Source organism: Phodopus roborovskii, unplaced genomic scaffold, assembly GCF_943737965.1.
Source record: "Phodopus roborovskii unplaced genomic scaffold, PHOROB, whole genome shotgun sequence".
Lineage (NCBI taxonomy): Eukaryota > Metazoa > Chordata > Mammalia > Rodentia > Cricetidae > Phodopus > Phodopus roborovskii.
The window spans coordinates 17,888,931-17,915,177 of NW_026126514.1; the positions used below are offsets into that span (position 1 = coordinate 17,888,931).

The following is a 26,247-nucleotide window of genomic DNA, read 5'->3' on the forward strand; positions in this document are numbered from 1 at the left end:
CCAGAAAAGAAAAAAATTTAAATATTATAAAGCCAAACACTGAACAATCCTTTTATGCTGACTTCCCAAATGTTCTATAGGAGCGCTTCCTAAATCACAGTGCGTTGGGTAAATCTCTAACAAACTCAAGGTTTCAGAACTGGTACAGACCCATTTCTCTTCTTTGCTCATAGGAATATGGACCTAAAGTTTTAAAAATTATATCTGTTATATCCTGCTAATAAGTCAATGGTTCTTATAGCCTAAAAAGTATAGTTTTAAAATAATTTTCCTTAAGTTATAATTTAAAAATACAACCAGTCGATCCTTGCTGCTTGTGTGGGGAATATGACACGAGTACAGCTCCCTTCATCGTTCATAACTTAAATCTTTGCTGAACTTCATCTGCAATCATTCTAGAAATCGCCAGGGAGGAAGTGGCAGCAGGAGAAGGTGCATTTCTCACATGAAGGACACGGTCTCCAATATCACCAGCTCCACCATCAAACACAAAATCGTCTACCAGATTCCCATCTCTGTCCAAGGCCTGAGCTCGTACCCCAGCCGGGCCTCTGTAGAAGCAAAAACAAAGGGTTACTCATCTGAGCCAAAGACAAAGCATAGTCTACAAGTTTTCAGAATATTCTTAAGGTGATAAAAATCTTTATTCTAAATGCAGTTAAAAATCTTTATTCTAGATGCAGTTATTAGCAAAAGCTGTGGAAGATTCTCTGGCCAATGCACAGCCTTAGCTAGAGCAGAATGATTGGCAAGTAACAGTGTAATAAATACTACCAAATAGGGGCTGGAGAGATGGCTCAGTGGTTAAGAGCACTGCAGGCATTTCCAGAGGTCCTGAGTTCAATTCCCAGCACCCACATGGCAGCTCACAATTGTCTATAACTCCTGTTCCAGGGGATTCTCACACAGACATACATGCAGAAAAAAGACACCAATGCACATAAAATACAAATAAATGATTTTTAATAAGAGTATCAAATATAATTACAGTACTTATAAATATCTGTTCTTTCCTAAAGGAGCAGAAAATCCACATTCAATCAGAACAGATTTTTTACTTAAAAAATCATAAAATAAATTCACTCTAGAAATCAGTTAATGGCAATTGCAGAAATCAGTGGCAGCAGCAGAAACTATGCATAAAGCAGTGGCATTAGAAGCTGCTTCCATCTGCAACTCCATCTAGTCTATTGTTCTTTTGTATTTTGTTTTGATAAAATATTAAAATTTATAAAGAAAAATAATAATTCTAATTTGGTTTTTTAAAAAAATACTTAACAGTAGCCAGGCAGTGGTGGTGCACACCTTTAATCCCAGCACTTGGGAGGCAGAGGAAGAGTGAGTGCCAGGACAGGCTCCAAAGGTACACAGAGAAACCCTGTCTCAAAAACCCAACAACACCACAAAATTTCTTAACAGTTTAACCTCTAATATCTAAGGAAAACCTCCAATTAATTCAAAAGAAGTGGCAAGTGCAAAATGAATTAATTCAGTAACATGTTAGTATTGTAGTGAGTCAACTCAAGTTCTACTTTTTGTTTGTTTTGTTTTGGTTGAGGCAGGGTCTTACTACAGAGCCCTAGCTGTCCTGGAACTCATTATGTAGACCAGGTTGGCCCCAAACTCACAGAGATCCACCTGCCTCTGTCTTGGAGTGCTAGATTAATGGAGTCAGTCACTACACCTGGCTTTATTTTATTTTGTAATTAATTATTGTTTAAAGATAGGGTCTCATGCAGCCCAGGCTGTTCTTAAATTCCATGTGCAGCCAAGGATGACCTTGAACCTTTTTAAAATTCACTTTTAAACATTTCTTTTGTATTGGGGTGGCTTCATTTTAAGACTAGGTGAAGAGACAGATGCTGTAGGCAGACGCCTGGGGTAGCCGATTGTTCCTGACCCATGCTGGGCAGAAGAGGGATCTTGACCACAGGCCAGAGCCACTTTTTCCTCAAGACTAAGGTTTATCTGCACTGGCTGCTCAGTGCATATTCTTGAACACTTGCTTGCAGACCTGTGCTCTCATCTCCTCAATCTACTTGGTCCAACTCCATCCCTCCTTCTCACCCTTCGGCAGACACTGCAGCTTGTCCCCAGGGATCCCAGCTCACTATGGTCATGTATTTGAAGTCATCTATGCCTGTCAGATCCTTCTCAAGCCCCTTCCCAACCTGGAAGTCCATGATGTAGTTCTTAAAAGTGCTCAGCCTATGGTTGCCTTCCTATATGATCTTTTTGTCTGGCTTTGGTAAATTGGCAATTTTCTAGAGGGCCACGTTGACGTGGAGCCCATACAGGTATTCCTTAGAAATTCTCATTTTCTCAGCATCTTCCACTACCCACTGAAGTCCACAGGCATTTTGTGGACAGACTAGAGATGGTCATGGACAGCCACAGAGAGCAGGAGCACTCTTGACCTTGAACTTGTTGATCCTAGTCTCTACACACTGAGTGCTGGGACTATAGGCATGTAAAACCACGCCCAGTTTATCCCCAGCCAAGATTCTGTTTTGTAACACAGGAGGTTTTTAGGTTTAGATTTCTGCTGTTTTATAATATAGTCAAAATTTACAAATGAAGTTTGAATTAAATGCATTTAGAATCCAAAATCATGTCTTTTGAAAGTGTTCACTTTCAAAGCAAAGTGAGGGGGAAAAAATCTATTTGTGCAGCATCAAGAGACAAGAAACCAGGCAATCATGAACAGTTTTTATTGATTTTCCGCTCAGATAAAAACCTGAGGATACCAAGGGCAACATGATAACACTGTCCTCTAGAACTCAGCCTTGATGAACAAGCTAAGGACAAAATTAGCCACTATCAACCAGGCGCGTATCATGTGCCGGCAATCATCTCATTTACCCTTACAACTGCTCTGAGAGGCTGGTAAAATATGTATGACACCTCAAAGATACACAAAAGATCAAGCACTCAGTGACACTGTTCACAGCAGAGCTGAGTAAGAATTACAAGGGTGAGAAATTGCATGATGAAGGTAAATGATTGGCTGTAGAGCACCAAAGCTTGGGGTTGGAAGTCTCAGTGAGCATCCAACAGCTCTTGGAGCACAGGAAGAATGGCACCCACATGACCATTTCTGAGGACACGGATGCACATCAGTGTGGGTCCCTCCTTTGTACTCTTTATAGCTCAGCTAACTCATGAGCAGCACTCCTCGATTTTCTTAGCAAAGAATGCTGTTGCTGATTAAAGTGCACACAGGTTCTTGTCATCCTGCCCTGTGTCTCCCAGAGGACAGTGGCAGGCACTTGCTGCTCTGTGTAAAGTTACTTTCCTCTGTACGAGCTTCAAACTGTATATCCCTCTTTATCACCAAGCATGCTGGAGTAGATGCTGACTAACCACAGCAAGACTGTATCTGCAGTTATTTCTCACACAAAGACAAATTATCCCTCAGTACCTTTGGCCTAAGTGTTCAAAATCTATAGCGCAAGTTAAAATAAAACACTTTTTCTCAAGATTTTACTAGCACTCAGACTAACATGAAATGTTTAAACTATCAAACTCTTCATGTTTCTTTTTCAGCACCTTAGGAAGTCCTATAACTCTCCCCTGCAGGGTTATATCCAGGCTTTCCTTTCAGAAGACTTCAGCTTGAGCTAAGTATTATTTGAAACCTTAGGGAAAATAAACCAAAAGTGTGTCGAGGGCCGACAATGTCTGTCAACATCTACCTCCATGTCTAGGTATGTGTGTTGCAGACTACAGGCATTGATTCAATAAGGCTACACATTATATTTTTAAACCTCCAATTCTTTTAACTTTTAATGATTTTTTTTAAAGAACTAAAAGGAAAGCCAGGTGATGGTGGTGCACACCTTTAATCCCAGCACTCAGGAGGCAGAGGCAGGAGGATCTCTGTGAGTTCCAGACCAGCCTGGTCTACAGAGCAAGTTCCAGGATAGGCTCCAAAGCAACAGAGAAACCCTGTCTCCAAAAAAAAAAAAAAAAAAAAAAAAAAAAAAAAAAAAAAAAAGAAAGAAAAGAAAAAAGAAAAAAAAAAAAGAATAAAAGAAAACTAAAAGGATAATTTAGCAAAATTATAAATATGAATTCAACTATATTTAATATAGTGCTTGCTATTTATAGCTAAGTATAATGACAAATTATATCCTAGGTACTAAACTATGTCCAGAAAGAATAGCAGCTGAATCTAGAACTACGTACATTCTTCCATCTGAGATACCCAGTACTGCATTACTGTCACATGGCAGATATACTGTGGCTGGGGAAAAAGCTATTAAGAGTTATAACTGACATCTTGGGCTACCCCCACATAGGATACCTCATCATAGGATGTACCACCAATCTAAATCTGTAATGCCGTGTGAACACATGTAACTGGGATGTGCTGCCTGAAGAAGATTAACAATCCCAATCTGTTTTCTGGACGTGTGGGAGCAACTATTGTCCTTACAAACTTATGAGAGAATACGGCTTTTATCTAGGCTCATCTTTCCTTATCTTCTGCCAGGCACTAGGGATGGAATCCTGTGCCTGGTATGGACTGTGAAAGTGCTCACCTACTCTACTCATACGGGCAGCCCTATGTGCCTAGAACCTTTTGAGATCCTATAAATATCCTGGGAAAGATTAAATAATACCAGCACTCTGTAATGGGCAGAAGCAATCTAGGCTAGTTGTTAGGGGCCTGATTCTGTAATTTCTCTGCTGACTCTCACCTGATTATGAGGCCCAGTTCAGTGAGACCTGAGCTGAGGGAATCCTATAGGTCTGAGTGTGGCTAGGTGAGTCCCTCTGCACAGGTTTTGTGTTTGCTTTTGGCAAGTGTTCTAAGGGGAACTTTACAAAAATGTATAAAGCAAAAAGAACTTCTTTGTATGAATTGTTGCATGGTAAATATTTCAACAGTTATACAAACACAACCATTCTTGTTTTATTTATACCTTGACTCAACACTCACCTTTTCCCAATGGAATTAAGGCATACCTCTGATGGCACACCATTTGATGTCAATGTGTAAGAAAACTATGCTTACTAATAAAGTAGTACATGTTTATTACTGACAATATTCAGCCCATATCAACCAAACTGGCTTCAAATTTTTACTCTCTAATTTATAGACAGAAGGATTGGTTGGAGAGGGGGGGGAGACTGACTGAGATTCAAGCAGAATCAAACATATCTGGGTCCACTTTTGTAAGTTAACATCTCTGCTTGTGTCCTTGTACTTTTAAATTCTCACACTCTCACATCCCAACCCTCAAGGCCACACAGACAAAATCCCTTAAGACATTTTGGTACCAAGGGAGGTATACTTTTTAGATTCTGTTTTTACTAAGAGACCCTCAGTGTTGCCAGGCATGGTGGTGCCTGCCTTTTAATCCCAATACTTGGGAGGTGTAGGCAGGTGGATCTCTGTGAGTTCAAACACAGAATTCCAGGACAGACAGGGCTCTATAGTGAGACCCTGTCCTAAAAATAAAAAAATAAATAGATAAAATAAAAAGAGTGCCTTACGTTCTAACTTTCTCTTTATATTGATCAAAAGCCCGCTTCTTACTACCTTTGGGGAAAATTAAAATATAAATCCCTAATGCTCTATTATCTTGTTTTGTGCGATGGACATGCACAACTTTCAAAATTCACTGAGCATTTAATATATGCATATTTTACTGCATGTGAATTATACATCAATGGAAAACATAACTCACAAGAGAGTTAGAGAGAGGGACTGCGAAATGCCACCTTGTGAGCACAACACAGCTACTGCAGTCACACGCGACTCACTGCAAATGAGGTGGCTAAAAATACATAAAAGAAAGTCAGGCATGGATGAATGACCTAAGGGGACTAAAGGTGACTGAAGTTCTGGGAGGAGTCTTTGCTTTCAGTTGTGTGACCACTAGGGAACTCCCAAGGCTCCAATGAAGAGTTCTGAAACAAAGTTTCCGCAGTCAAAGCTGATTAAATTCAGTAAGTCACAAAACAAAACAGAAACCATGAATCTGGGGAAAGGGGTTGATAGGAATGGAACAGAGGCATGCATAAATAAATAAATAAATAAACGAATAAATAAATAAATAAAGCTGAGGGAGAAAGTAATTAGAATGAACTCTACTTATGTATAAAATTGTAAAAGAATGAACTAAATAAAAAGACAAAGACCCGGGCCTCTCACTTATTAAGGTCTTCCCTATGCTTTAGGGTAGCATCAGTACCAACTCGTCTTGGCAAATGGGTTTTCAATTTCTTCTGTTTGGGGTATATGAATACCCCCATGTTTTCCTTCAATATTGGCTATATATATTTCAAAGATGTTTCTTGTATTTTCTCTTTGAATTTTGTAGTTGTGGGGTGGTTACCTAATTCTCTAGACTAGTGATTTCAACCAAGGGAAATTCTGCCCCCTAGAGGATACTGGCAATATATGGAGACATTTTGGATTGTTAAAAACACCAGGGGTGCTATTAAATATCCTGCACTGAGCCAGATGGGCCTCACAGTAAGGAATTATCCAGTGCAAAATGTGAACAGCACCAAGGTTATAAAAGTGTCTTGCATTGCATTTTATAGTGACATAATATAGTTTTTATTCTGAAATTTTACTTTTGAACTGCTTAATAACACATTTAACAAGATGATACATGGAAAAGGGGGAAATCATTGCATATATGACTTCATCATTACATACAGTGCCAACAAACTGCAGGAGCATTAACATGTAGGTGCCATGTTTATCAGAAAATCTCTTAAGGAGCTGGTTAGAGCTACTATTAAGAGCCTTGGGGACAAATCAGTATGTTTGTACACCTTATGTATATATCTAACAGATAATAACTTTACATTCCAGTCTTACGTATTATAGTAAATTATTGCCCACAATGCCTTGCTAAGCACTAAGAATCAAGAAGAATGTCTTTTTGTAGATATTGCTATTAAGGGCACAATTTCGGAGTAACACAACCTACCAAGTGTGGCTTCTATTAGCCTGTTGTTCCCTTGCAGTGCTGGGGATCCAACTCAGGTTCTCATGTATATATGCTCTGTTAGCTTTTACTATCTAGCACCATTTATGACACACTACTGACAAGACACTTATGGTCTGAATACACTAGGTTGCATGACAAATCTGAAGCTTTGAGCTGTGAAAACTACTAATGATCTTAATATTATTTAGTGTTTCAGGCATAAATACACAAGTAAATCACTAGAGATAGGGTAGATGTCTATGTGGTAGTCATAGATCCTGCTCTTCCCTCCCTAGAAGGAGCCCAGACACTCTTTAATTCTAAGATAAAAACAAAAAACAACCAAACAAACAAAACAAAAACGCCTCTTCCTGACACCCCTGTAGCAAGGATTTAGATTGATTATTGCCACACTAGCACCCACTGAATCAGGTACTTATTACTTCTATGATTGCTTTTTATTTTCATGGTGAGCCATACATAATATTATACTTGGGGTTTTTTGTTTGTTTGTTTATTTTTGTTTTTCAAGACAGGGTTTCTCTGTGTAGCTTTGTAGACTAGGCTGGCCTCAAACTCAGAGATCTGCCTGCCTCTGCCTCCTGAGTGCTACGATTAAAGGCACGCACACCTAGCCCTTTATGCTTGTTTTTCAACTAATGCAAATGGTATCAAATACACCTTCCTTGTTATTAGTAAATCCTGACTTATAAGCTAGAGGAATCTGTGACTGAGCTGACCGTCCCCACATGCACCAGCAAATGGCTTTGCCGCAGGCTTCTATAGATGGTGGTAACTGAATATGGGCAGTGAATTCTCTGCCACAGTTTCGGTATAGAAATTCAGATACCCATCTGACCAAAGAGTATTAGCAACAGTAGTAGAAACCTGATTTAACTGGTGCGTTTTCAGGCCTAAGACATTATAAGTCTGCAACTGCAAACCACTGAGAACATAAAAGGCTTGGTTTATAAGTGAGCACAGAAAATAAAGCCTCGACATTTTTATCCCTTGCATTTTAGAAGGTGAGTAGAGGAGAACAAGAGATAAGAAAGAAAACAGAAACTGGGCGTTTAACAGTTCTTCTAAAGAGTCAAGGAGAATGGCCTGAGAATGATACATTAGAGACAGATTTAGAACGGGAAAGTCTCCCCCACCCCAAGGGGGACAGCTGACATGATTGTTACTCTTTCCAGACACACAGTCAAGCTCTCTGACATAGTACACCTCACTACTTTCAACAGCTGCTCAGAGAAAGCAGACATTGGGTGCTTTGGAGCATCACAGAGGGGTGTATCACAACACAGTGTGAGTACCTCAGAGCACACTGTTGATTAGGCCTAACAACTGGCATGGACACCAAAAATATCACCACAGAGGAAAAACGCAGGCTTGGATGGTATTGAGGATAATCTACACATCAAGCCCAGACACTCTTTAATTCTAAGATAAAAACAAACAAACAGCCAAACAAAACAAAAACGCCTCTTCCTGACACCCCTGTAGCAAGGACTTAGATTGATTATTGCCACACTACTTCCCACTTCTGTCCTATAAGCAGAGTTGGATCTAACACAAATAGAAGTAGAGGGGCTGGAGAGATCACTCAGTGCCTACGAGATCTTAACCTGAGTTTGATTTCCAGTACCCTCTATGGGCAACTCACAAACACTTGCAACTCCAGTCCCATGGGATCCAATGCCTGTGGTCTGTCTCCTTAGGCACCAGGACTCACGTGCACATACCCCACCCCATACAATTAGAAATGAAATAAATCTTTTAAGTAGAGAAGTACACCCAGAAGTATTTGTCTAAAGGCTTTTAAGAGTCAATCAAGGTGGCCCACACTTTAATCCCAGAACTCAGGAGGCTAAGGAGGTAAACCTCTGTGAGTTTGAGGCCAGCCTGGTCTACAGAGTGTTCCAAAACAGTCAGAGCTACATAGAGAGAACCTGTCTCAAAACGGTAACAGCAAACTATTACCAATGAAAAGAGGGGTGGATAACTATAAAGACCCAGCTCTAAGGGCTGTGATACAGAAAAGCAAAAGGGATTCAAGCCTCCTGGGGGAAGAGAGCAAACAAAGATTCAGAGGATGTGCTGCCTGAAAGAGCCAGCACCAGCCAGACCTGGTTTACCACCCTCCCCAGGCTTCCATACCTTAGCACATCGCTGGTGGTGATTTCAGGGATGAACTTCTGAAGGTGCTTCACTGATTCACTGAGAAAACAGGCTTTATACATTTCCTTCACTCCATAAGAGAAATTGTGAAGCACCAGTTTCATGAAACCACTAAGAACAAAGAAAAAAAACTTCATGAGACAGAGGAACCTTTATTACTATAAAGTATCTTTTTATTACTATAAAGTCTCTTTTATGATAACGTTTTATAAAATATATTTTTATTACTATAAAATATCTTTTTTGGTGGCATCATATAAATCTATAAAAAGTCAGAAAATTATACAATAAAGACTTTTGACCAAGATAAGGAGAGGAATTCATCCATACTCAAAATTTGTAAGGAATGTGGTTTCAAACTGGTAATCTATGAAGCTTGCTAACACTAAGGCTTTTAACACGCTACAAAGCATCTTAGTACAGGGCATTAAACAAGTGAGACACTGATCCTAGTTTAGGCGGGTAGAGGTCCATTATTCTACAGATGGTCCTCAAGTGAAATTCTGTGCACATACTGACAAGTTCAAGCTAGTCCTCTTACAGAGTCTGCAGAGGGCAAAACCCATCTACACTTTAAAATGCTTTCCAGTGGTATAAAAACCTCCTGAAGAGAAACATTACTGAAAAGATCAAATAGAAGGCTAGGGAGATGGCTCATTTGGTAAAGTGTTTGCCATGCAAATATGAGAAGTTGAGATCAGATCAACACCTATGTAAAAAACAGGCATGGAAGTATACGCCTTTAGTCCCAGCACTGGGGAGGGAGAGAGAGAGAGAGGAAACTCCCTGGGGCTTGCTGGCCAGCTAATCTAACTAAATAGGTGAACTTCTAGCTGAGTGTGGGATCCTATCTCAAAAAAAAAAAAAAAAAAAAAAAAAAAAAAAAAAAAAGGCAGATATTGATTGAGGAAGACATCAAACCATGGCCTCCATACACAAATGTATGAACACCCATACGCACATGCATGCACACAGGAAAACAGGAAAAACCAAACAGAATATTTCATGAGACTATTTCTTAGAACAGCTAAGAATCTGTGTTATACAGAAAGGGAAAAGATATTTTCCAACCTCACATCTGACAGAGGGCTGATTTCCAAAATATATAAAGAACTCAAGAAGCTAGTCACCAAAACACCAAATAATCCAATTAAAAAGAGAGGTATAGAACTAAATAGAGAATTCTCAATAGAGGAATTTAAAATGGCTGAAAGAAACTTAAGAAAGTGCCCAGCATCCTTAGCCATCAGGGAAATGCAAATCAAATCAACTCTGAGATACCATGTTACTCCTGTCAGAATGGCTAAAATTAAAAACACCAAAACCAGTTTATGCTGGAGAGGATGTGGAGAAAGGGGAACACTCCACTGCTGGTTCCTCAGGAAAATGGGAATCAGTCTACCTCAAGATCCACATCCATGCAACAAGCACATCTGTTCAACTATGTTCATAGCAGCATTATTTGTAATAGCCAGAACGTGGAAGCAACCTAGATGCCTCCCAGCTGAAGAATGGATAAAGAAAATGTGGTACATTTACCCAATGGAGTACTATTCAGCGGACAAAAACAATGGAATCCTAAAATTTGTAGACAAATGAAAGGAACTAAAAGAAACCATCCTGAGTGAGGTAACCCAGTCACAAAAAGACAAACACGGTATGTACTCTCATATATGGACATTGTCTAATAAATAAAGCAAAGGATTACCAGCCTACAATCCATATCACCAGAGAATCTAGGAAGCAAGGAGGACTCTAAGAGAGACAGACATACATGGTTCCCCAGAGGAGGGGAAAGGGACAAGATCTCCTGAGCAAACTGGGAGCATGGGGCAAGAGGAGAGGGAATTAAGAGAAAGAGAAGGGGAGAAGAGGGGAGAGAGGACATGAGGGAGCAGGAAGATTAAGTCAGGGGAAGAATAGATACCTTAATAGAAGTATTCATTATAGGTCTAAAGAAAAATCTGGCACTAGGGAAATATCTAGAGATCTACAAGGATGACCCCAACTAACAATCTAAGCAATAGTGGAGAGGCTACCTTACATGCCCTTCCCCAATAATGAGATTGATGACTACCTTATATGCCATCCTAGAGCCTTCAGCTAGTAGCTGATGGAAGCAGAAGCAGAGACCCACAGCTAAGCACTGAGCCAAACTCCTGCAAGCCAGTTGCAGAGAGGGAGGAGTGATGAGCAAAGGAGTCAGGACCAAGCTGGAGAAACCCAAAGAAACAGCTGTCCTGAACAAGGGGGAGCTCATGGACTCCAGACTGATACTGGGAAACCAGGATAGGGCCGACCCATACCCCCTGAACATGGGTGTTAGTTAGGAGGACTGAGGAGTCTATGGGGCCTCTGGTAGTGAATCAGTATCTATCCCTAGTGTACAAATGGATTTTGGGAGCCTATTCCACATAGAGGGATACTCTTTCAGCCTAGACACGTGGGGGAGGGCCTAGGCCCTGTTCCAAATGATGTGACAGACTTTAAAGATCCCCCATGGAAGGCCTCACCCTCCCTGGGGAGCAGATAGGGGATGGGATGGGGGATTGATGGGGGGCAGGGGAGGAGGAGAGGGAGAGGAAACTAGGAACAAGATTGTTTCTAATTTAAAAAAAATCAGTGTTATAAGTCTACAGTAACAGTCTTAGATTTACACACACACACACACACACACACACACACCATCTCATCATCTATTTAATAGCTTACAAAACAATGGTGAAAACTTGAAATAACCTTCTCAAAGTAAGTTCATATTAGTTTCAGATCTTTTAGCAACATTTGGGAGATGAACTATGAGATGTATGAATGGCTTTGGCCTTACTTTCTTTTTAGCTAATACATTATCACTTTGTTCATCTTTGTACAGTTGTTAAGCATTATACTTGGGGCTAGGTGTATGGTGCAGTGGGAAAAAAAGCTGTTTGGTATATGTAAGGCTCTAGTTTTGATCCTTAGCATCAATACCAAATAATCAAATTCATGTTTATTACAGAGAGATCTTAATTTGGATTAATAAAAAATAAACCCAACAATCACATATATGAGGGTTTATTCCATCAGAATATCAAAACTTTCCACATTAAAAAAAAAAGCACATAAAGTCATCTTAAAGATAACTGTTACCTCTTGAGAATTATTTCCATGACATCTCTGGCATTGAAGTCGAAGGGTCTGTAGCCTTCCCGCTTAAAGGCAAGCACTGCATTAGGCCCTAACCAAACGGTACCATCCAGCTTCGGGGTGAAGTGAACTCCTAGGAAAGGAAAGCGGCTATCCGGGACCTGCAGATCCAACACAGCAGACAACTGTCAGCCTCATTCCACATCCCATCTTACTGCAGATACAAACTTAAATGACGAGGTCAGATTGCTCCTTCCAGACATTCGTATGCACTGGGAGTCTACTCAGACAGGCTTTTCTAACAGACTTTCTGGTTTAAAATACTGCTGACATTAATATATGTTGTCCCACGTATCCATCTCTCTGGGAAAGGTGGGGGGGAATTAACTGTTCTACTTCGTATTATTGCCTCTTTTCCTATGAGAGAAATCTGTAACTGGCAGGTAAAACATGGCTTCCAGGGGGGGAAAAATGCACACATTTACAGCACAGGCCTCTGTGAAGTGAGAAGCAGACGATTTAGTTGTTGGCAAGGCCAAAGCACCCATCTCATCTGGTTCACCTTACATACTTTGGGGGACTTGTTCATCAGCAGGGTTAATGTGGGCAGAAGAGTGAGCTTTTATTTAAACACCCTTAACTGACTTTTACCCCCCGGAGCTAGAATGGACTCCTACACAAAGTGCATGGCCACGAGTTGGGTCCCTCCTCTCCTGCAGAGGGGGGAGGGCCTGGTTTTCTTGTAGCACTTCCATGCTGTGCGCATGCTTTCTGAGATGCTCAAAGACCAGGAGAGCAGAAGGCAGCTTTAGGGATGTGACCACCAGAGACAGATGAAGTGACCAGGTACACAGCCCCCAAACCCACCCTTCCGATGCAGCCAAGAGCTTTTATTTGCATTTCCTTTATGCCCACGGCCAGTTTGATAATGAGACAGAAGTAGGAGTGACATTACCTACCGGATAAATATTTCCTTTTACAAGGTAGCCTTTTTCTGGCTTTAAGAGCAGGTAATCTCCCCTGAAAGGGACAATTTGGGGATCAGGATTACAGCCACTCAACTCTGAAATACGGTCTGAGTAAAGTCCTGCACATGTCACAACATAGCGACACCGAACTTCCTCTCCCTGGTACAAAATAAAACAGCACAGTTAGTTTCTACATAAGAGAAAGAAAATGTGGCCGTGCACTTGTCTAAGTGAAAGCTTATTAAAACAACAACAACAAAGCACCCCTCTAACTAGATGGAGAATTGACAGATTTTGAGATATTGGAGGAGATAAAGGAAGGTTGGGTCTAATTAACAAACTATAAGCATGTATAGAAACAGCACACTAAATCCCATTATATAGTTGATTATGCTAATTAAGATGTGCTTTTGGGGGAGGGGTGAGAGCAGTCTTACTCTGTAAGCCCTGACTAACCTGGAACTTGACCAGGTTGCCTTGAACTCACAAAGGTCTGCCTGCCTCTGCTTCCCAAGTACTAGGGATTAAAGGCGTGTGCCATCATACCCAGCTATATGTATGTTATTTCTGAAAAAGAATATGCTTATATAAAGAAACAGATAGGTCAAAAGGGGGAAACATGCTAAAAAAAATAAGGATAAATAAACATTTTTTTTTCTAAAAGAAGAAATTCAATGTAACTGTCAGCAAAGCTGGACCCTTCTTTTATAAAACTCACAAAAATGAATTTGAGCTGGCTATCATGGCCTAAAGTGTAGCTGTTGTATATCTTCCTTAGACAGGATGTTTGGCTAAGGGTGTGACTGCTGAATGTTTTGCTCCTTAAGCACTAATAACAGGATGTTTGAGCTATTAGATGTTTTGAATATTAAGGAAATAAGTGTTCTTTGTATCATGAAAAAGAAGTCTTTTGCCCTCCCCTTTGGCTTGAGGTATAAAAGGACTTTCACTAGAATGTCCTCCCAACTCTATGCCATACCTGTCCTTTCTTTAGTATCTTTAATTTTCTACCTGTCATTTCTCAATCCACACGCCTCCTTTCAAACAGGGATGGGACTAGTTGGGCGGGAACCCACATCTCATTGACACTTGAGGATATAGGGAATGTCCTATGGTTCTTGCTTTCGACTATGGGAGAATAAAGGAAGCAGTCATCTCCCTCTGCACAACCTATGCTCTCTTCCCCAAGTCTCTGTTAATAAGTGAATGTACAGCAATTGGCAGAGTGATAAAGTATCAGTTTGGGGGGCGGGGTGGTAGAGAGATGGTTCAGTTGTTAAGAGAACTGGCTATGCAGAAGGCCTAGGGTCCGTTCCCAGCACCCACACGGTGACTCACAATGTTCTGTAACTCCAGTTCCGGGAATCCAATGCCCTCTTATAATCTCAGAGGGCACCAGGAACACACACAGTGCACAGAGACACATGCAAGCAAAACACTCATACACATTTTTTTTTAATTCCCAAAGGACATGAAAGAGGGGAGACTAACTGCAAAGAGAAAGCTTAATAACAAGCAGGGAAAATGGTCAAAATATTTCCTTTATACACATAAAAACATAACAATGAAGCCCATTATTATATGTAATTACTATATATGCTAATATAAACATTTTTAAAAATCCATGTGGTGGCTGGTTCCCAAGGAACCACAATTGAAGTTGTGTTTTAACTCTCCCATGTATACACACACAATGCATATGCATACGCATATATCTGTACACACCTGAACATGTACATGCACATAAACAGACATACACAAAAGCATAGCAATCATTCAGTATAATTTTACTAGTAAATGAAAGTGAAAAACAGCTCAAGAATCTTTACCTTAGTACTCTTGACAGCAATTGGATGTTTCATCCCTGGCAGGGATAAAAAGAATTAGTGAATCTTTGGTTTGAGCAAAAGAAAGCTGTCATTATTTGAAATATTCTACCAGTAACAGATTTAAATGACTGTGTTAATTGTACTTTAATTTTCATTCTGAAGCTTCTATGAAGTAAAAAAACTAAAATAATTCATTGACAAAGTATAAACTCTGGCATGTTTTAGGATGCTTTCTTTTAATTCATTTAACTAACACACATTTCTCTAGCTCAGCCTAGCACAGAGCCCTACTTTTCACTAACAATACCGTGCTCTGCATGGACAGCAGTACCACCATAAATGAAGTGATTTTGACCCACAGAACTAAAGACGAGATATTAAACACAAGATAACCTTGTGTCCAAGTGCTGGCAACCTGATTCCTTGCAGTGGTTGTTCAGAAAAGCACACAAAAAATTCCAATAATGAACTGACCATTTATCAAGTTTGCTCCCCCTTATTGATGAAATATTAACAACCTATAAAGCATATGTATATGAAAAAGACTACAACCTATCTATATTGTGAATCTGACTTACTCTGCTACCCACTTATATACCCACTTATAGCAATTTTATTTAATGAATTTGTTTAACATCTTCGAGTGTAGAAAGGCACTGAGCAAGTGCTTCATACAATCCAGCTCTCCTTTAAACCCTGCTAAGGAAGAACTACTTGATTCTCCTTCAAATTTCCTTGCGGCAAACAGTGTTTGCAAGCCTCTTATTTAGCTAAAACAGAAAACTACGTCTCAAAGCAAAATAAAACAGGCTGTAACTGCATCTAAGAGGGGACAGTTGAGACTTGGGGAACAGGCTGAACTGCAATGTAAGGGGGAACAGGAGGTGAGACTAAGAATGGCTGAGTCTTTTGATGATATTGGTCTGCTGTTGGAAATCTGGGTGTATCCTAAGATAGCCAACCACTTACTATTGCGAAGCCATATCCCCAACAGTCTGATTCAAGAAGTCTAAATGGCACTAAAGTCTCATTTACAGTAGCATTGCAGAGAGGTGCCAACTCTAAGCTTCAGGGAACCATCTGGAGGCCAACTGTACATAACAACCTTGGCTGTCAGACTTTCGTGTCTACTCAGTGTCTATCTCTATCAGCACACAAACATCTAGGAACTGTGGGTCTGCTGTGTCCACTTGCACCCATGTCCCTTCTGCACTCCCCTATGACTCTGTGCCCAACTCTAGCCTGGTTCCTGGGAGTCTCCTACAAACACCACTTAGACAAAACAAAACAAAACAAAAAAACAAAAACCCGCCCTTTTTCTTTTTTAAAAAATACAAATATTTTATAGAGAAGACAGGATAGCTTACCATCCTTACTTCTGGAAGGGCTTTCTTTAGCTATTTCAATATCTTTTACCTCAAAATCCTTCAAGATAGCACCACCTGCATCTTGGAAATCCTGGGCAAATGACAAAGCTACCTGTTGATAGTCCACAATGCCAGTATATGGACAATCGATAGCCATTAGACCCTAGGACAAAAGTATAAAAATGTCAAATAATACAGTAAAGAATCAGTAAAGTTTTTTTAAAGCTTTGTTGTTGTTTTTGTTTTTCCAGACAGGGTTTCTTTGTGTAACAGCCTTAGCTGTCCTAGAACTCATTTTGTAGCCCTGGCTAGTCTTGAACTCACTGAGATTCACCTGTCTCTGCCTCCTGAGTGCTGTTCTCAGGATCTAAAATGGAATTATTTCTATACCATGCCCAAACCAGTAGAGGTCAAATGGCCTTTTTTTTTGTGTTTTTTCAAACAAATTGTTAAATTCTAAAGAGTTTTTCAATTAGCAGATAAAATTATTATGTTAAGCTTGTATGCCTTTTTTAACTTTACAAATTGTTTTATTCTCAAAGGCAATCCACGCCAGTGAAATTCTAACATAGTAAACATGAAATCCATGTAAAGCTATGAAATATTTGAATTTGGGGACATTTTATTTTTCTGAAGTTTTGAATTAGGTATGTCCAACTGGTAAGGCCTGTGCAAACATTCCCAAATCTGAAAGTTTTCTAGCCTACTGAATTTTCAGTAAGACAGATTCAGTAAGAGAGAGCAAATGGAATTCTATATAACTGAGAGAATAAACCAATGTACTGTGGAAAACTTTTTGGCCATATCTACCTAAGTTGAACATAAACACATAAACTATAACTTAATAATAATCTCTCTGACGTATATATCCAATAGCAATACTAACATATTTTACTAAAACATGTGTTCTAGGATGTTCATTCATAGAATCGTGATTTAGAACAGCTTGTGGAAACTACCATGTGCACTAGGTTGGTCAATCACTTACCCTACAATAGGGTTCCTTCTTTTTTATCTCCTCCTGCTGGATCAGTCTCAAGCCTTGGACTCCATTCTGCAGACCTCTCTCATACAGGGCCTGAAGTCTGGGAATTTCTTCTTGTTCAACAGCTACTATTAGCTTCAGAAAATGACAAAATGCATGAACAGAGTTAAAAATATAAAGTCACTGTAAAAATGACAAATTATCATATTTCAAACATGGTTGACTGAAATAAAGCACTTTTTTTTTCCTGTCATAAATCTACTGCTGTTCCCTTTGTTCATTATTTTACTTCTTTCCTTCATCAAGAAAAAAGATGTCTTAAGAAAATGGCATTAAAACTAATCTCCCCAAATGTGAAATGCAGCCTCAATTTCCATTTCTTGCTGAGAGTTGCAGTCTGATGTCAGCCATCTACAACTCTTAATCATTGCCACTCCCTCTATCCCAGCAACAAGAGAAATGCATGCTTAAAACTTTCACTTATTGCTTTTAAGATTTATTCTATGTGTATGTTTTGCCTACATGCATGTCTTTGCGCCATTCGTGTGCAATGTCCATGGAGGGCAAAGAGGGTCACGGGTCCCCTGGAACTGGAGTGACAGATGGTTCCGAGCTGCCTTGTGGGTGCTGGGAATTGAACCTAGATCCTTTGCAAGAGCAGTCAGTGCTCTTAACTTCTGAGCCATATCTCTAATTCCCTTTACATCTTTCAAAGTAAGTACCGTTCTTATTTCTCCACATAAAAAAGACAGTCAATAATCAGTACAATGAGGCACCATGCTCAACAAATTATTCTTTTGATGTCTTGACAAAAATTACAGAGTCTTTACTAACGCGGAGGGAAGAATTACATTTAATCAACTTTCCTCAGAACTCTTTTCCTGTATATTTCTGAGAAAGGTATCTGAAATTGGGTTTCTTCTTATTTTACAGAAAGGTAAAACACAGATACCCATTCATGGGTACATTAGCAGGCACAAGTCTCTATCTCATACCAGAGAGTCAACAGAATTCCCTGAGGTAAGCTTCTGGTCAATGTACAAAGGCTACTTAAGCCAATAAATGATTAACGTTTTAAACAAAAGTGAGTCAAAGCACACCTTCAAGAAAGTAGAAAGACAAATCACAACAGCATGGGAGTATTTGTAAATCATAAAGCATATAAAAATTTGCCACCTTGACCTCTTTCAACCCAATGAAAACTGTGACTTTCTACTTCTTTTTTCACTTAACAGTCTCTCAAGACATTTTCTCACATTACAAAAAAAAAAAAAAAAAAAAAGCCTGTAATTCTGTAATTCATCTTTAGTGACAATAATGAGCTTTCAGACTTTAAAATGTGGAAAAAAGGACATCACGGCCAAACTTACAGAAATAAGACTCATAAAGTGTGGTATTAACAACTATGCCAAACAAAGTAGACCAACTAGATGCTAAAATTGTTAGAAAGATACTTCTAGGCCGGGCGTTGGTGGCGCACGCCTTTAATCCCAGCACTGGGGAGGCAGAGGCAGGCAGATCTCTGTGAGTTCAAGGCAAGCCTCGTCTACAGAGTGAGTTCCAGGAGAGACTCCAAAGCTACACAGAGAAACCCTGTCTCAAAAAACAAAAAAATGAAAGAAAGAAAAAAGAGAAAGTTACTTCTGAAAATGACTCACAACAAACAACAAAAAACCTGGATTGCACCATGACAAGTAAAGCAAATAAAAATTTCCAACAAAGGCCAGGTGTGGTAGTACACACCTTTAATCCCAGCACTTGGGAAGCAGAGGCAGGAGGATATCTGTGAGTTCAAGGTCAGCCTAGTTTACATAGCAATTCCAGGACAGCCAAGGCTACATAGATAGATCTATCTGGAAAAACCAAAACAAACAAATAAAACTAAGATAAAAAACAACTTCCCACAAAGGAAAGGCTGGAGCCACATAGTTAAGAATCAAATCTGCGTTCAAAAAAAAAAAAAAAAAAAAGAGGAGGAAACATTTCTAAACCTACTATTATGAAGTCAGTGAACTCCTATAGACTACTGAGCATTTGTAAAAACAGATGCAAAAATCTTAGGCAAAACAATAAAACTAAATACAGCAACATATAACTAAGTGTTATATATCACAGGAAGATAAGATCAACTTAATATCCAAAAGCCAGTTACTATATGATACACTATAGTAATGAAGGAGGAAATAATAAAATCTCAATGACATTTGAGAAAAATCTAACACTCTGGTGCTTAAAAAAACAAACATACAAGCAAAAAAAAAAAAAAAAAAAACAAAAAACAAAACACCCAAGGGCTGGTGAGATATCTCAGTTGGAAAAGGCACTGGCCACCAAGCCCTTTGAGTTTGGTTCCTGGGACCTATATTGTACAATGAGAGAAGGTTTCCCACAGGTTATCCTCTAACTTTTATATGCACACCACAGTATATAAACAAAACCATGTTGTGTGCATGAGCACGCACACACACGCGCTAAACAAATGTAAAACACAAACAAATAAAAGACAACCAAACTGAAAAAACTAGTCTATTTATAGATAACAAGATCCTGCAGGTAGAAAAGCCTAAGAAACATGCACACACAAAAACCTGAAACAAATGACATTAAAAAATAATCCTCTCATAAAAGCATTAATGAAAATAAAATAGTGAGGAAAAAATTAACAAGAGGTGGCAAGATTTAGTACAATGGGAACTATAAAACAATCCGGGCAGTGGTGGCACATGCCTTTAGTCCCAGCACTCAGGAGGCAGAGCAGGTGGATCTCTGTGAGTTGGAGACTAGCCTGGTCTACAAGAGCCTCCAAAGCCACACAGAAACCCTGTCTCAATGCCCCCCACAAACACACAAAAAAAGATGAAAAAAGTTCCTTTTGTCTCCCATATCCATGTTACATATGCCACACATTTATTAGTCATTCTGTAGTCACCTACGATATCAGATTAACTGACATGGTATCATCATGCCCGTGTTCAAGTAACCCTTATTTCATTTAACAATGGCCCCAAAATGCAACAAGGGTCATGATGCTGGCAAGTGTTTCATGACATTACAAGAAGGATAAGTACAGCACAAAAAGGTATTCTGAGAAACAGACTGCTCAAATTCATATAACTTTTAGTAGGCCATGCTGCAAAAGTTGTTCTTTTAATAAAGTCATTGTTGCTAACCTCTAATATGCCTAATTTTATGTTAAACTGTATCACTGGTATGCATAGACAGGAATTACTAAAGTACACAAGGGGATAGAATAAAAGGAAAGACCAAAAGTAGTGTTATCTAAGACTTCAGACATTGGTGGGAAATCTTGGAACACATTAGGGAGGACTAATAGATATTGAATGCAAGATAAATACAGAACATTATCGTCCAACAGTAAAACAAATCACACAATTTAAAAAAAATGAGTAAATGATTGAATATACATATCTCTAAAGAAACTACTTAAATGACCAATAAGCCCTTAATAAAAGCTGTTCAAATAGGTACAACAACCCCCCTTCTGGGCCTATGTCCAAAAGAAAGGAAATCAGGATACCTACAGAGATTGATGGCACCTTATGTCCTTTAAAACATTATTCACAAGTAGCAAAGATGGAGAAGTAATGAGTGTCCAGCAGTGGGTGAATGAAGGAAATGTGGTGTGTAGGCTGTGCATGTATACCTTCCATACACACAAAGAAAAAGTATTGTCTCATTAGTTCTCACAATGAAGAAAGCCAGCTACACTGTTATAAAGCTATAGTTCCACTTGGCAGGCTGAGGCAGGACACTTAAAAGTTCAAGGCTGGTCTAAGCTACATTTTAAGACACTATCTCAATACAAAACCAAACAAAAAAAAATTTTTTTTCAATGACGTACTACTTCATATCTATCAGAATGGCTAAAATAAAAACAGAAAATAACAAGTGTTGGTAAGAATATAAGTACCATGTAAGGATACAGGAGCCTCATTAGTTACCAGTGAAAATGCAACCATAACATCTGGAAAAAAGCTTTTTACAGTTCCTTCAAATACTAAAGATGGAGTTCTCACAGGACCCAGAAACTCTATTTCTAGGAATATTCCACTGAGATATGACAATGGGATTCCATAAAAGTTACACATAAATACCTCTAACTGTATTGCTCATAACAACATAACAACAACAAAAAAAGCAGAAACAATTCAAATGCATATCAACTGATTGTAAGCACCTAAACAAAATGAGGCATATCCACATAATGGAGTCAGCCATACAAAAGAATGAAGTACTAATTAATGGTATAACATGGATAACCTCTGAAAACATTATGGTAAGTGTATATCTTTTTTAAATGGCATAGATTACCAAAGTTCTGACCTAATTCTATTTATAAGATATGTATAAACTGGGCGGTTGCCTTTAATCCCAGCACTTGAGCGGCAGAGGCATGTGGATCTCTAAGTTCAAGGGCAAGCCTGGTTTACAGAGCTCCAGGACAGCCAGGGCTGCAAAGAAGCCCTGTTTTTTTTTTTTTTTTTTTTTTTTTTAAAGATACATAGTATAAAGTAGGCAACTGTATAGAAAGAGAAAATAAAATACTTATTAGGCACTCAGGAGAGGTAGGAATGGAGAGTTGGTATATGGGTTATCTGGGTTATTCTGAGGGTGATGAAAATATTCTAAAATTAGTATTGATAGTGGTACAATTCTGTAAATATACTAAAAAACTATATTGTATACTTATTTTTTAGCTGGGCAGTGGTGGCCCATGCCTTTAGTCCCAGCAGGAGGTAGAGTTCAAGACCAGCCTGGTCTACATAGAGAATTCCAGGATATGCTCCACAGCTAAAGAGAAACCTGGTCTCAAAAAAAAGCAAAAAAACAAACCCAAAAAACAAACAAACAAAAAAAAAATCCCCAACTTATTGTTTGAATTACATAAAGTCAGTTGTCACACCATTTTTGTTATTCCTTAGACTATATTAAATTACATAGACACAGGAGTATGAAAAATCACATCCTTTAAAACTTTTCAACATTAAACCTAAGAAGATACTAGTTATAAACAAGCCAAGGCTCTAGTAAAATGCTATACCTTGCCACATTGCTTGTAGGGAATTCTCTTGAGGTTACAGTACTCATAGATGAGGGCTGCACCTTCTACACACAATTTAGCTTTCAGAGATTCAGGTTTATAGTAAATTCCACTATGTATGACACCACTGTTCCGTCCAGTCTGGTGAAGAGCTATAAAACAAGAGAGACAGGGTAAGAAAAGTAAATGACTCACACTAAACCTAAGAGGTGAACAACTAATTATACATGTAGCTATCAGAGGCCACATTATTTAAAAATTCGACCTAGATTTGTTCTGTTTATTGGCAACTTCCTATAGCAGCTATCCCTCCCACCGATGCCAAATCATTCCTGCCCATCTCTGATTTCAACTTAAGTTTTGTTTAAACACCATTTCACCAAATCACTTTAAAGGACTGCCAAGACTCTGCACATGCTGCAAGGCCTTTTCTGTCTTTTTGGAGGAAAGTGGGGTTGTTGAGGCTGATGGAGAATGAGCACACACCTGGGGAGGGCTATGCTGTTCCCTGGGGTACCAGTGTACTCAAGCTCCAGCAGCACATTTAGAGTGTAGCCTTGTGTGGTCTTCAGTCTCCCTACCCACTATCTTCTTCCTGCCATCTAGTAAGCCCTTGAATCAACACCTCCATTCAAGCCCTGGTCCCAGACTTTCCTTTCACGATAACACAAAACGAGACACTAACATCAACATTTTTCATGACTGATTCAGCCTGACAAAATAAGCAGGTTCCCTGCAAGCCAAGCTGATGGTGTACATACCTAAATCTTTCTCCTTTTCCACAACACCAATTGAAAGTCCGGGATGTTTCAGAATGAGTGTTCTGGCAGATGCAAGCCCCACAATTCCGCCACCGATGATGACTATATCAAATGAGCTTTAAGAAAAATCAAGCTTCACTTGCATAATTTTCATTAATGAGAAAGTACAAATTTGTAATAGCATGCTATTTATATATCATATATAACAAATATTACATTATATATCATATATATTGCTTATATATACCATATGTGATATGTAATGATATATATATATATATATATATATATATATAATATCACATTGTATGATAAAATCAGTGTTAAGGGTCCTGTTTATACTTCACTTATATAAGATTCTCAAAATGACAAAATTTTCTGATGGAGAATAGAGTAATTGCCAAGAGTTAGGAAGAATGGAGAGGTAAGATGTAACTAGAGAGGAATAGGTAACAAATCTTGTGGTGATGGAACATCTTAATTACTTATTTATTGACAATGAACAGTTTATTGTGCAGACAGAACACACACTGTATGTACAGACTGTTAATACCACAGCTACCATGGTTCCAAAGCATGACAAGGCTACAGCAGGCCCAGTTGCTCATTGCCATGTAAGGCAGCAATACCATCACCTAAGAGAAAACTTGGAAGCCATCTAACAAAGCAGATAATTTGGAAATGTTCTCTATACACTAAAGAAATGTTCACTTAAGCAAATATAAAACACACACACACACACACACACCATAATAGGCCTCATATTCTATATCAGATAGAATCTAAGAAAGAAAGAACCCAGGAGTTGAGCTTTTATTTCCTATGTTAATGTTGTACCACAGGTTGAGACACATACATCCAGCCTTCACAGGATGCAACCTCTACTCCCTCCTGTTCTCTAACGGCCACTTTAGGTGATGCTGGTCCTACTCAGTGCCCACTTGATGGAGTCAATGTTCTTCCCCCCTCTCAAGACAACCTCTGATAAGGGCTCCTGTTTCATTGGAGTCCACGTGCATGCCGTTCACACTCCTGACACGGTTCACCCTACGTTAAAGGGGGCTCTTAATTTGGGGCTCTTCACCACAGACAAGCTTCTCATCAGAACCTAAGGAGCAAGGTGGCCTGTTGGGGACTCTGGGCCTTAGGTGATGCTGGAGATGCTAGGATCTTCCCTTGGGCTTGTCTTTTCTGTTTGGGAAGCTGCAACTGCATTCTCCTTTTGGCCTGAAGTTAGTTCATCTCCTCAGTGGGGCTTCCTTTACGTTCCAGGCTCTTTGCCCTCCCAGACAGAATCAGATGTTGGCACTCTGCTGACTAGAGTCTCTGAGTGACTCTTCTGGTCACTGCACCTTCCTCAGCTTAGCTCTAACCGTGATGGAGCATTTATCATTTATCGTAGACTTCTGGAGGGCAAGCAGGGGGATTAGGGAAACTGTGGGTGGAAATGGAACAGGGGTTGAGGGAAGAGACAATTGATGGGTACCCCGAGGGAGGATAGGTTGTGGCCAAGGTTCTTTTCTCCGGAGATGGTGTAACAGACCCTCATACCTTAGCACAACTGACACCATTTGGAAGCACCATTCTGACCTGAGAACCCTGCAGGCAGGCCCCCAAACCTGTCAATATGGGAATAAGGACCTAATCCATCCAAGACCTAGCCCACAGTTCCAGGATCCAGGAAAGTTCTTAAATACGCCAACCTCTCGCCTTTTGGCTTCTGGAGTTTCACTTTTCCCTGTTTCTGCACAAAAGTCAAAGGACAGTGAGGCTCGGGGCTCCAAGGTCCCTGTGCAGCTGGTGCTGGAACAACACCGGCTTTTAAGAGTGTCCATGTTTGTTCTCTGGTGGAAGGGCCTCACAACAATAGTACTGCTAGTGTTTCATCACTTGTCTTCTCTGCAGGTCCATCCATTTCCTCAGGGAAGAGCCATTCTGCAACTGATGCTAAAGAGCCGTCTTGGGAATTCATGATGTTCAGGGCAAACAACGAATCTCAAAAAGATGGAGCAGGTAGGATGGCACACACTTTTCATTCCAGCACTTAGGGTGATCTCTGAGAGTTAGAGGCTACATAGGGAAACCTTGTTCAACACCATTGTACAGCTTAGTCCTTAGACTAACATGTGCTGTGACACTGTCCCTCTCCAGTGTCTTTTCACACCTTCATCTTCCACTAAATCACTCATATGGCTCACCTTCCTGTCTCAAAACAACGAAAAGCTTTACCCCTTAAAGCTTTCGCAGAGCACAGCATTCACCAGCTTTCATAGACAGCTCACAGCGGGCAAATGAGTTGCTTCGTTGCGGGTGGGGGCGTGGGGGAGGGGGTCGCACAATTCTAATATTGGCAAGGGACTGACCTACTGAAGCCCAGTTCTGGATCTCCCATGCATCACAGGGAATGCTAGCTAAGAATCAGTATATTTATTTACAGTGTGCTAGGTCCCTTAATCCTCACAATGACCACCTAGGGGACAGACTAGAATCCTATTTACCCTTCAGCCTTTAAAGTGGTTAGGAAACGGAGATGAGGGGTGTATTTCAGAGCCAGATTCGCTCCTGACCTCCACACAACACTGCCTTTCCTCCCGCCTACAAATGCTGCGGATGAACCCTGCAGTCAGCAGCTCCTGGAGTCCGATACCAGACCACAGAATCAGGACCTCATCGCCAGGGACAGAGACGTCGAGTCAGGGCACGCGTCCAGTTCGAGACACCTCAGAGGGGAGCAAGCGCAGGCCAGCGCTACTCACTTACCTGGTGCTGGAGCTGCGGTCACCCCCGCACAGCAGCCCGGGCCCCCCGGACTCCCGCTCTCTTGCCCGGAGGAAGCCCCCAGCAACGTGGCGTCGGGCCCGACCGCAGGCACCGCCCACGTAACGCAGAGTGGGCCACATGGCCTGCGCCACCAACCTGCCCTGCCCCAACCCCAGCAGCAGCAGCGCGAACGACTCCACGGGTGAAGCTCGCCGCTCTCAGCCCCGCCTCCAAGCGAGGGCCAATGAAATGCCC

The 26,247-nt window shown here is 40.1% G+C and overlaps 1 protein-coding gene across 2 annotated transcripts; it reads right to left on the bottom strand.

Moving 5' to 3' along the window:
• L2hgdh (L-2-hydroxyglutarate dehydrogenase) lies at nucleotides 1–26,224 on the bottom strand. 2 transcript variants are annotated; one of them, XM_051195933.1, is made up of 10 exons: nucleotides 25,993–26,224; nucleotides 23,233–23,348; nucleotides 22,472–22,623; nucleotides 17,413–17,544; nucleotides 16,425–16,587; nucleotides 15,058–15,092; nucleotides 13,220–13,387; nucleotides 12,264–12,421; nucleotides 9,114–9,245; nucleotides 1–551 (listed from the first exon to the last, which is right to left on the bottom strand). In XM_051195933.1, the coding sequence occupies exons 1-10, from the start codon at nucleotides 26,130–26,132 to the stop codon at nucleotides 356–358; spliced, it is 1,392 nt and encodes a 463-aa protein (XP_051051890.1). In that variant the 5' UTR covers nucleotides 26,133–26,224; the 3' UTR covers nucleotides 1–355. The 2 variants fall into 2 exon arrangements, with proteins under 2 accessions (XP_051051890.1, XP_051051891.1); XM_051195934.1 differs by lacking the exon at nucleotides 25,993–26,224 and adding an exon at nucleotides 25,596–25,700.
• Nucleotides 26,225–26,247: the final 23 nt, after the last annotated feature.